Raw genomic sequence first — 12,000 nt, 5'->3', positions numbered from 1 at the left:
TCAGTAACACGTCAACAGTTACCGTCACATCAGTAACACATCAACAGTTACCGTCACATCAGTAACACGTCAACAGTTACCGTCACATCAGTAACGTATGCTTTTCACCCGACATTCACGAAGGAAAAAAGAGAAAATAAGATTGTGGCCGCCGTCCACCAAAGAGCAGCGGCCAATGGACTTACCGTCCGCCAGGGCGGTGGACGCCGCCGCGGCGCAGTGGCGGCCCGACGGGTCCACGGCGACGATCCCGGCGGCGTTGGTGGCGACGAGGACCTCAGAGCGGCGGGCGTCGTACGTCAGGCCTCCCGCCAGGTCCGTCGGGGTCGGGCAGGCGGAGCTGTGGGGTTATTGACGTAACAACATGGTGTAAATAACGTTATGTGACGTTAGGGTAACGCGAAAATAACGTCACGCAACGCCACTTCAACGCGCAAAAAAGTCACCTACTCCCTAGCACCGTGGTACGTAGGTGATGTGGGCGCGCTACCATGCAAGAGGCGCATTGTGGTCTCGGACCAATCCTCAGACACCCTCTTCCCCAAGGAATCGAACAATAAATGCTTCTATCCTATACCTACTCTAATTTGGATCCTCTTGATTCTAATTAACATAAGAAGATAAATCTTCGGCTCTGAACACTCGCTTCGAGTTCCCTAACGCCAGAGCCAAAGTTTCCAGAACAGCCAATTAACATAAGAAGATAAATTTTCGGCTCTGAACACTTGCTTCGAGTTCCCTAAAGCCAAAGCCACAGTTCCCAGAACTGCCGGCACCCTGCTTTGGTTGATGTTGTTGTTGTAATTGTCCATCCTGGTAGTGACGACTAGGGAGGGGGGTGATAGGTCATTTTTTCCTGGCACTTGGTGCCACTGGTAGTTCCACGACCATCACTGGCCCTGGCTGATAACCACTGGAGCTTCTACAAGGGGACGTCGCAGCCACCAAGAAGACTCATTCGAATCTCCAGCCTCAATCTTGATCCCGCTCACCCCGCCTTGAGCTGGTCGCACTAGTTCTCTAAATTGAGATAGACATCTTTTCTCTGCCTGGTAAGTTCTAAGCTGCATGTTAGGACTCTCCAAAATCCTCATTCTCCTTTCTCTCTAGCCTCAACTCCTTCCTCCTCCTTGGGTAAAGACATTTTAAGTCCACATTCCAGTCCTATATTGGCCAACTCAATGACCCACGCCTGACGTAGAGCATCTTGCAAGCCGGCTCATACAATTTAAATATTTAAATTTTAAACTGACCTATCCAACGGGAATTGTCTTTCTGCGCCCCCTGAGAACCCCGAGAACAACAGAATCCTGAGCTGAGGTCTGTAGGATTCTGATACTGGTAGGATTCTGAGGCTGGTAGGATTCTGATGCTGGTAGGATTCTGAGGCTGGTAGGATTCCGAGGCTGGTAGGATTACGAGGCTGGTAGGATTCCGAGGCTGGTAGGATTCTGAGGCTGGTAGGATTAGTGCACTTATGTGTGGTTTCTGTATAAACTTTCAGAGATATACTCGACGCATTAACATCAGTTGAAGCAACAATTTCACGGTGTGCAAAGAAACAGAGGTCATGCAAATTTAAATGTTTCAGAGGTCTATTGCCTTCCTCAGTAGACGCTAATCTCAGGACGGCTCAGTATAAGTTTCAACCTTGAGGAACGGTGAGCTTCAAGAAAACGAGGAGGTTCGATAATTTTATAACTAGTTCAATTCATTGGATGTAATGCTGAAGTAACAACGTTTCTATTATCGATTAAATCTGCACAATAAAAATTGTTAAATGAAAACAAACATGAAGCACTCACTTGGTTATATTAAATAGATGTCTGATACAATAATGAAATAAATCGGTATACAAGACCACACTACTGGCTATTTATTAACTAAGGGTAATTAACAGGAATCTCAGAGCGACCAAACCTCAAACGCTGGCCGAAGTTTGACGGCCTGTTGTTCCCGCATTCGGCATCTACTACACTCGCAGTTTTTGATAAAAAAGTAAATGAAATATATTATCTCAAAGGTAGTAAACGGTCGCTTCATGTGAAGAATTTCTAGTAGTTCACCTCAGCAGCTCACAACCAGCGAAAGAAAAGATTGAATTCGACTATGAAAGGCAATTCATCGAATAACTAAACATCTTGGTCATGCATTTTTAAATGAATATCTTTTTCTTCGCTTCCAAATTGGCTAGCCGGTAAAAAACAATACTGCACAATACATTTTCCTTTCAGAAACAATTCATCTTGCTATGGTCAGAAATTCAGATTAATATTCTGAATTAAAATAACGTTCATCAATCATTTTTCTAGTTAAGGTATAAATGAAGTGTTAATTACAAAATAATACTCAGATTTTGTCCCTGGTAGTCAAAAATATGAAAAAATATAACTCAGTACTCACTGCAGTGAGTGACAGAGAGCGCATTTTCTCGTCGACGAAAACTTGAGGTCACGGACGGACGGACAGACGGACGGACAGACAGACGGACATGGTGAGCACAATAGTGCATTTTTTCCATAAATGAGAAAATGCGCTAAAAAGGGATAGCGAGTGATCTCATCCCGCATTTCTTATAGCTATCATCTATATTATTGGTCCGACAAAATTGTTTGAATATCACCCGTGAAAAATGTATGCAGTAGAAGAGAGTTAAACTGTCTTTGTTTTCTTCTTATTTCAAAATATCCAGCAGTTGCAAGTCCCATCACACCTGGCAGTACCTCAGCCGTGCTAATGTTCAGGGGCCATACATTCAAAAAAAGTTAAGAGATCGTAAGTTCATCTGCCAATCATCGACGGTATTTGAAGCAAAATCCACAAAGCATAGACAAGAAAATAGAGCGTAAGTACTTACGTTCACTTAGCGAGTTTTGAAAGTATGGCCCCATAAGCTGCACGGGTCATCACAACCTGCACTTAGTGTCACTGTCTTCCCCGCAACGACTGCCGCTAATCGAAAGCTGCCGAAAATCTAGGATAGGATCTTCATGGACAGAAGAAAGAAATGAACTAGGAGAATCAAATAAGTACGAACAAGATAAATTATTGGTTTAGAAAAATGCGGTATATACGTATAGCATCTATATGAACTTCAACAACACACGCATAAAATTTCTCAATTAAAATATGAATTTACCATAAGCATATAATTTATTATTGATAACTAAACATTAGCAGTGCATGAAACTAATAACTAACCATTAGCACTGCATGAAACTGATAACTAAACATTAGCAGGATTTTGATTATAATTTTAATTTCAAATATATGTTAACGCTGTTTTATGTAAATGAATTTTATGAACTTCTAGAAATTGTTCTTAATAACTAAATAAACTTTTCATTGTTTACTTTGTAATGACAGTGTAATTCATGTCTACGTTGGTTGTTCAAAAACATGGAATATCTATATTAGTAACATACGAATTAATTGATGTATTCGAAAAATTTTGAAGTTCAGATCATATAATCAAGAACTTAAAGTTACAAATGAAACTAACCAGCATTTGGTTGTTAAATACAAGTAGCAATAACCGCAGGCTAAACCACGGTACTGCATTTGACTAGAAAACGCACCAAGAGCTATAAGTTCCATCCAAACATTTAATCCTTATTTTTTCACTAGATTATGCCACCCCTATGCTCGGATATATGGTTTTTGTAATTGTCGAATGATGAAAATATAATTGTTATCGATTATTCGTCTGTCCCTTCAAGGTAATCATTCTGAAAAAGTCGGCATTTTTCAGGTTGCCGACTTTTTTATGGCATAAGAGACAAAATTTCAGGGAATGGTAAAAATAAAATGGTGGCGTGAAAAACGGTCTATAAGCTATAGTTGATGTCATGGAAACTTCACCAGGTTTTCGGCAAAAAATTACTCCTTCACTCGGAGTAGTTCTCGCACTCTAGTTCAAAGAAACATTCACGACTTTACAGAAGACGACGGAACTGTCGAACACTGCGTCCAATTACATGATTATATCCTTTGTGTCTTGCTATCGACATCGCTCCTTGAACAAAAGACGAATATCCATCGCATTGAGTGGACTTCAGCTACTTCATTTGTTACTTAATGAGAGAACGTCGAGCTTCCAGGGAATGACTGGAATTGTCGTTATGCCCAGTGATCCCGGGAGCTCACAGTTATATATTGCAAATTTTAAACATTGAAAAGAACAAAAATATTAATATTCCAATTAATCTACTTTTAAATCTCGTGATTCTGCCGCTTACATGTGAATTTCAATTTTACAGAGCCAATTTAAATGCATTTGTATTTCAAACCCTGCGTAATAGGTACAATGATAACGTCATCGCCCTCACAAATTTGAAAAAATCTGCATTTAAAATACATCTTTATACGTTATGTGGTAGAAATATTCACCAGTATCTACAATTTTTAAGTCTCATTTCAGATTCAGGTGAAACATCATGAAGAAATTTCTACATTAATTTCCCTGCGTTAATTTCCTTAGTGTCCATATCAGTGATTTTGAATCTAAAAAAATTTTTTTCCGGCGCGATGGTGATGTGTGTGATGGTGCCGGAGGAGCTAAAGCTCACCAGCCGCTCCCGGACGCCGAAGGTAAGGTCGGCCGACCAAAGCGCGACCATGTTTGAGGGAGGCGTTGTGGTTGTTCTGGGAGGCGCCCCTGAGGTGTTGTGGCTGAGGGGTTGTGGGAGGGGGTGGCGCCATGGCTGCAGCCACACAAGCTTCTCAGCCACGTGGTCCACAGCCACAGCCAGCGCTGGCTCAGCCAACGACGCCACCTGCAACGCCATACGCCACAATGTCACGAAAAAAAGTTCGAGTAGCGGAAAGTAAACAATAAGATCCGTTAAATGTAATTATGTAAAGAACGAAAAAATCATCTTGTGGGCGGAAGGATTTAAACAAACGAGCGATGCCATGCTTGCTTATTGACATACAGTGCCACTCATTTAAAATTAAATGGTATGACTCACCACCCTCCACCACTCATCAATAACATGACTCACCGCCCAGGTGCGGTCACCACTAAGCATGACTCAACCCCACGTACCACTCGCCACAAAGCATGATTCAACCACACGCACCACTCACCACTAAGCACGACTCACCACCCAGGTGCGGTCACCACTCACCACTAAGCATGACTCACCACCAAGCATGACTCACCACCAAGCATGACTCACCACCAAGCATGACTCACCACCAAGCATGACTCACCACCCAGGTGCGGTTGGTGAGCAGGTCGACAGCGTGCAGGCGGTTGGTTGTGTCCTGCAGGAAGGCGGTGTGGTTGCCCAGCATCGCCCCTACACCGCCCCCTGCCACCTGCCACCCCCAGCCCCCCAGCTGGCGCTGCGTCTGCAAGTCCGCATCCACCAGCACCACCTGAGGGCATCATCACCATCAGTCATCATAATCATCATCCAAGAGCGTCCATCATTTGTTAATATCAGTGATTCGTAATGGTTACACAATTATTGAAGCCCGGATGCAGTGGCACCTTCTACATTTCATAATTTGCAGCACTAGCGTCAAGTGACCTATAGTTCGTTGTTAGAATGTCTGTTTTAAATATTCTGGTCAGTATAGCGCCCGAAATAGTATTCTTCGTTTACCTTATCGGACAAGCAAGCCTACAACTGTCAGCGAGACTTAGACAAACATCCCGGCTGTGCTACGTTAGGCTGTAAGCAGCCAGCCCGGCTGTGCTAAGCAAGGCTGTAAGCAGCCAGCCTGGCTGTGCTACGTAAGGCTGTAAGCAGCCAGCCCGGCTGTGCTAAGCAAGGCTGTAAGCAGCCAGCCTGGCTGTGCTAAGTAAGGCTGTAAGCAGCCAGCCCGGCTGTGCTAAGTAAGGCTGTAAGCAGCCAGCCTGGCTGTGCTAAGTAAGGCTGTAAGCAGCCAGTCCGGCTGTGCTAAGCAAGGCTGTAAGCAGCCAGCCCGGCTGTGCTAAGTAAAGCTGTAAGCAGTCAACCTGTCTTTTATTTCAAGGTGCGTACTGAAAGTAGCGAGACATACGGCAGGCTTGGATGGTTCCTATATGGATTTCTTCACTATTTTTGAATTTTTCACAACCGTCTGAACTTTTCCATGCTTGTCCAGCTATTTATTTACAAACGATGGTATTGAAAGAGTTTTGATGAAGGAAAATTTCGAGAAACTTTATAAATATTAATGTTCATGAATGATGCGACTTCTTCATTCCTTAAGAATGTCAATGGGTTATACTTTTTATTCTCCCCGGATTCGTAAACCCAGGATTTCTCGATCAGCCTCCTTCTTCTAGATATTTGTCACTTCATACTAGTTACTAGTACTAGTAGTAGTAGTAACTAGTAGTACTAGTTTTAATCAAGCTCCAGTAACGTTTAGTTTTGTATCCTTGCTATATTGAGTGCCTATTCCGATGCGCGCGGGACTTTGTCGGGCTCTACTGAAAAGTTATCTTATTGTCACTGCAAACCTATCTCCTCCTACAGTTTTCGGGCTACAGCGATGAGACATATACCATTCGATTCGTAAAGACCATACCTATCGAGTAACGAAGCCCTTTTTTAGATTAGTGCATAGTTTGGATTGAAAATGGGGGGAGAGGGGAAATCAGAAGAAAATGAGAAGAAAACGGAAAATGCGTGTAAAAAATGAAGTTTCAGAAAGATCCGTTAGTAAATGTGGAAGTTTTTCTGGAGGGTATACCTCCCTCAAGGGATAATTAAACTAATCTATGTCGGCCGACTGTTCTTTTGGAAATCCGACCGTCTGAGTACACTTTACGTTATCAATCGACATTAAAACCGCTAAAATGGGCTGACCAATAATCAAGAAATGGCCTAATTAATTATTAAGAAGAAAATGGTTACCTGCGTTGATGAAGCGATGAGGAGGCATGGAGCGGGCTGGACGAGCGACGTGTTCACCACCACCTCTTCGCTCGGACGACCGCAGCCGACTGACGTCGCGGCGGTCACCTAAGCAAGAACATTGTTAACTAAATACGCGGTTGCAACGTCAAGCATAATCCATGGTTAGTTCTCTAACTAAAGTTGTGCTTGATATTCACTAGCCAATTCAAACACACATTTAACAAAGAACCCTCGACCAAACTCTGTGTATTGGAGTTTCGAAGCACTACAGCGAAAATGTGTATATTTTCATTGAAGACGTGGGTTCTACGTGGGGAAGAACCCACGGGGAAGACGTGGGGGAAGACGTGGGTTCTACGTGTCTGGCTTGTGACGTCACTCACTGAGAAATAGAAGCTGGGCTGCGGCAGGTGCAGATGCAGCTGCAGCTGCGTGCCTGGTAGGGTAAGCTGCGTGCAGTTGTCAGCTGCAACACAGAGTTGCGTGTCAGCACCAGCTGCAGGTGCATCACACAGATGCACATGGTACAGCTGTATAACGCCGTTACTCTGCAGGGGCGGCAGCCAACGCAACTCCAACTCCCCCTGGGGGTGAGGTGAGGGTAGGGGAGGATAAGGGGTTTATGGGGGCAACCTTCAATTTCCCCCCATTTATGTTTATAAGTCTGTTATGTATAAATATAAGTTATGTCATTGTCAAAATAATGAAGATGATATTGCTAATTAAGTCATATGAGTCTCGTCTTACCTGGGGGCTGACGTAGTAGCGGAGGGAGCGGGGGGGCTCGGGCACAGATGGGGGGGAGTGCAGCGACACCTCCGTGGGGGCGCTTACCCCCCACCTGCGGGGGGCACAGAAGGTAGAGGTGATCATCAGAATTCCAACGGTTATTTGTTAAGTAGTCACCATCATTAAATACCTAATGGTTTACTGGGAAGTGGTTCTATAAAGGGCCGATTGCCGGCTCTGATAGCCAGCTCAACTTAACTAGGCGATTGCCGGCTAGTTAAGTTGATCCGGTCGATTGCCGGCTCAACTTAACTAGATATTTCGCTAGCTAACTGCTTAGTGGTCAGAAGCTATATAGTTGTGATCGCTAATTGATTCGTTAGTCATGTCAGGCCGCGATATTATATAAGCGCTACATTACTGATTTATTACATTACTGATTACATTATTACCTTAGGACAGGTGTTCGTGCGTGAAAGATAAGTAAGACACCATCAGTCTAGAGAACCCATCTTGATACGGGTGGTAATACATGAGAGATACGGAACAGGTATAGGCTAAGATGTCGTAACTGGAACGAATGTTACATAGCGACATGCTAGTTAGTAAATGGTGCCCTTACTAAGGTTCACAGCCCTTTTATATAATCACGGCTTCCGCCCACTACTGAGGTCTCGATCGCGTGATGTGTCACGTGATGTTGTCCAGACGCTGACTCAGGTCTAGTATTTTTCCATCAATCTCTTCCACGTCTAGTGAATATTGCATATTACTTACCGATTATCTAATCTTAGGATATAATAATAATGAATACAATGAGACGACACCGGACGTTCATACTTCTTAGTCAGTCAGCACTACGTTGAGAGATATGAGCCGTTGGTTCGAGCCCCAATAAGCTCCAAACATTCTACGGTGTCGTTTCGTGGGCGGGCGTTTGTATTACGTCAAATTAAGGCTTGGCGGTGGGTAGTGCCCAAAATTAGGTAGCTTAAGGAACTAGTTATGATCGGGTCTAGTAGAGGAGGGCAAACTACTAATTAAGCTCAGGTTCAGAAGTAGGTGCCAGCCACTAGTAAGTTAGTAGTTGATGCGAACCACTTACTACTACAGCTAAGCTCAGGTTCAGAAGTAGGTGCCAGCTACTAGTAAGTTAGTAGTTGCGAACCACTCACTACTACTAATTAAGGCTTGTAGTCAAAATGCAGCGAAGTTTGAGAGCGAGGTTTTCGCGACCATCGTGTAAAATCCTTGATCTGCCCAAAGCTCGGCCAGTCGCTACCCTCGAGCTTGTACTCTTTGTAATATGATATCCTAGCCAGACCCTTCTGCGCGGTAACTGGTCGCTTTCAGGCGGCCGAGGAATGGCCAACGGTCGGCTATAACTAATTGGATAGGCCGACCACTGGCCACGTAATATTCTTCGCCCCCTCATTGACTTCGCCTTTACCATGCCACCCGTTGTGAACTGACAGTTGAGTAATTTACGACGTCTCTTTCCCCTCAAACATTGCACAACGTCTCCATTTGAGCAGCTAGTATGCGGGATTTTCCCTCCGCGTATCAGCAGACTCGATTTTACTGGTCGACGCTTATAAATAAATAGCTGGGTAAGTATGGAAAAATCCATATCGCCATCTCATTTGCGAGTGGAGTAAAGTCTATCCTTATTAGTGAAGAAACGCTTAGGGAAGAGCCGAGCCTGTTCGAAGCCCCTCGGCTTTCAATCAGGGCCTTAAGCTAAGGTCCAGAAGTAGGTGCCAGCTACTAGTAAGGTAGTAGTTGCGAACCACAATTACTACTACAGCTAAGCTAAGGTCCAGAAGTAGGTGCCACCTACTAGCAAGTTAGTAGTTGTGAACCACTCACGCGGTGACGCTGGTGACGGTGAGGGTGAAGGGGAGGTGGGGCTGAGCGGGACGCCAGGGCAGCGACACCCGCGCCTGGGGGGACGACGTGACTAGCCGCTCCCTCACCCCCTGCTGGGGTAGTGGGGAGGTGGGAATGTTTAAACAAATTTATATAAAATAAATGATAAGGTAGCGTGCAGATAAATTTGCCAATTGATGACGTCACGGCAACTGCCATGCCTTTACTCTGATCGGTGAAAAGACTGTTGTTATATCTCGGAGCTGCATAAAACACCGTTTACTTACCATTGCTGTCGTGTAGTGCTACCGTGTTCCTAATGCACAAACTTTAATATACGACGGAGTAATAGTATTTAATAGTACGACCGAGTAATAGTATTTAATAGTACGACCGAGTTCTTAATACACAAACTTCGTAACACGTTAGTTGTTACCAGTAAAAGATATTGGAGGTGCATGCATGCCTCTAGATCAAATTGTAGGTTGATGAATCAGGGCTACCCAGGTCTGATAAATGGGGTTTAGTTCTTTTTAAGCGGATTATGATTACTTTCAAGTGAATTTTTATTTATTTTAAGCTGATTATGTTTCCTTATAAGCGGGTTGTGATTTACTAAGAGATGATTATGCTTCCTTTTAGGTTGGTTGTAGCTCCTTATGACTTGCTTTTGCTTTTATGCAAAGGATTTATGGTTCTCATTCAAGAAGTTTGGTTCATTATAAGGAGGTTATAACTCCTTCAATGATTTTTCCTCCTTCCTCATTAGGTTATAGTTTATTTTAAGCGAGTTATGGTTCGGTAATTGGTCTAATGTTGGTTGCTCCTATAAGAAGCTTAACTATTTACAATATCAGCAATGCTGGTCAATTTTGAGCAACGAATATTTTCTAATTAAATGTAAATATATTTACGTTAATTGTGACGTGAGCGACGACGTCGTAGGTGACGTTGACATCTACGTTGTTGACAGGCTGCCACGTCACCACAAAGTCTTGCCAGTTGCCCTCACACGTCACAGACGATGCGTTGACAGACGCTGGTAGCACTGACAGTAATGGATCTGATGGCACGGCAACAAATGGTTGCCAAAAATAATAATGAGTGGCAACAAAATTCTTGAAAATCCAGAAAATAACATTTGATATTCCTATGAAGATATAGAATGTGACTGTCAACATTTATCTATAATATAAGGTTCACTTTAATTTCATTGATACGAATGAAGCGAGATCTAGAAAGACACACGAGGAAGAAGTGGGTTAAGATATCTCTCTTTGGGAAGTCAACGGCTTTTTCAAAAAACGAGCGCATTATTTGACTAACTTGTCGCTCCACGAGTCAAGCTGACTCACCTACTGGGTTCATTCTTTAATTTAATAGCGGTTTCAGCGTTTATTAGGCCGTAGGCCTGTCGCCGATTCTTAACATTGCAGAAAATCCACTGTTTGTTGCGGGCTCGAACTCGTAACTCACTGCTTAAATTTTGCTGCGCTTAACCGCCCGGCCTCCTCGCCGATTCTGACCAGAAACTGGCGCACAGAGCTGGGATCGAACCCGCGCCTCTCTGCTCCAATCTTGGTACTCTGAACTGTAAACACTGGGACTGACTGACCAACTTATTTTTCTCGGAGCCCCCGGGGTTGCAAAGGTTTTCGAGCTCAAGTTTATTGAGGCTGGCTGGAAACCACGGACTTAAACAAGAGATCGCTTATGAGACAGCACGATCGTGGCAGCATAGTGGTCCCTCGACCACGACTGAAACTCAATCGAAAAACAACGACCAAGACCTGCGATGGACGGCAATTAAGTGCGAACACCTATCCTCTTTAGAGATTATAGACAGCGAACTTCTACTAGAATGTGTGGAGGTGCAGCCCAGGTATAGCTGCAAAGTAAAAAGTAAAGTGCGTATACGAAGATAATGTCGCACTATTATATGTGATATTATATATATATATTATATGTGAGGCGGGAATCTAAGCTCGATCCGGACGTGCGTGAACCCTTCTATACATTACGCGCAGCTTCGTACGCGTGACGTAGATGAAACAGGACATAATTATTAATTAATTAATTGCTTCACACTAACCGTGCTGCTGCAAGGCGAGGTGCTGCACGCTGACGTGCTGCAAGGTCAGCGTCGCCGTGCTGTTGAGGTCAGCGTCTGTGATCAGGACCGCGCCGCGTGCTGACAACATCAGCAACCGGTCGCTATAGAAGGCAACCACACGCACATCTGTCGGGAGTGTCAGCCGTGAGTGTCAGACGTGAGTGACAGCCGTGAGTGACAGCCGTGAGTGTCAGCCGTGAGTGACAGCCGTGAGTGTCAGCCGTGAGTGTCAGGCGTGAGTGTCAGGCGTGAGTGCTAGCCGTGAGTGCCAGCCGTGAGTGCCAGCCGTGAGTGTCAGCCGTGAGTGACAGCCGTGAGTGACAGCCCTGAGTGACAGCCGTGAGTGACAGCCGTGAGTGTCAGCCGTGAGTGACAGCCGTGAGTGACAGCCGTGAGTGACAGCCGTGAGTGACAGCCGTGAGTGTCAGCCGT

At 44.5% G+C, this 12,000-nt stretch overlaps 1 protein-coding gene across 1 annotated transcript; it reads right to left on the bottom strand.

Moving 5' to 3' along the window:
• Window positions 1-185: 185 nt before the first annotated feature.
• LOC125178488 lies at window positions 186-11,691 on the bottom strand (the record flags this gene model as incomplete). The annotated part of the gene is made up of 10 exons (XM_047882308.1): window positions 11,548-11,691; window positions 10,370-10,518; window positions 9,456-9,565; window positions 7,604-7,698; window positions 7,241-7,443; window positions 6,855-6,962; window positions 5,215-5,382; window positions 4,525-4,775; window positions 1,254-1,457; window positions 186-340 (listed from the first exon to the last, which is right to left on the bottom strand). Coding segments are annotated over exons 1-10 (1,552 nt in total), but the record flags the coding sequence as incomplete, so codon positions are not given.
• Between the last annotated feature and the right edge of the window lie 309 nt (window positions 11,692-12,000).

This window comes from Hyalella azteca, unplaced genomic scaffold (assembly GCF_000764305.2).
Source record: "Hyalella azteca isolate HAZT.00-mixed unplaced genomic scaffold, Hazt_2.0.2 contig10138, whole genome shotgun sequence".
NCBI classification, from domain to species: Eukaryota; Metazoa; Arthropoda; class Malacostraca; order Amphipoda; family Hyalellidae; genus Hyalella; species Hyalella azteca.
The sequence above is the reverse complement of the archived record's forward strand: the minus strand, read 5'-3'. Positions and strand labels throughout refer to the sequence as shown.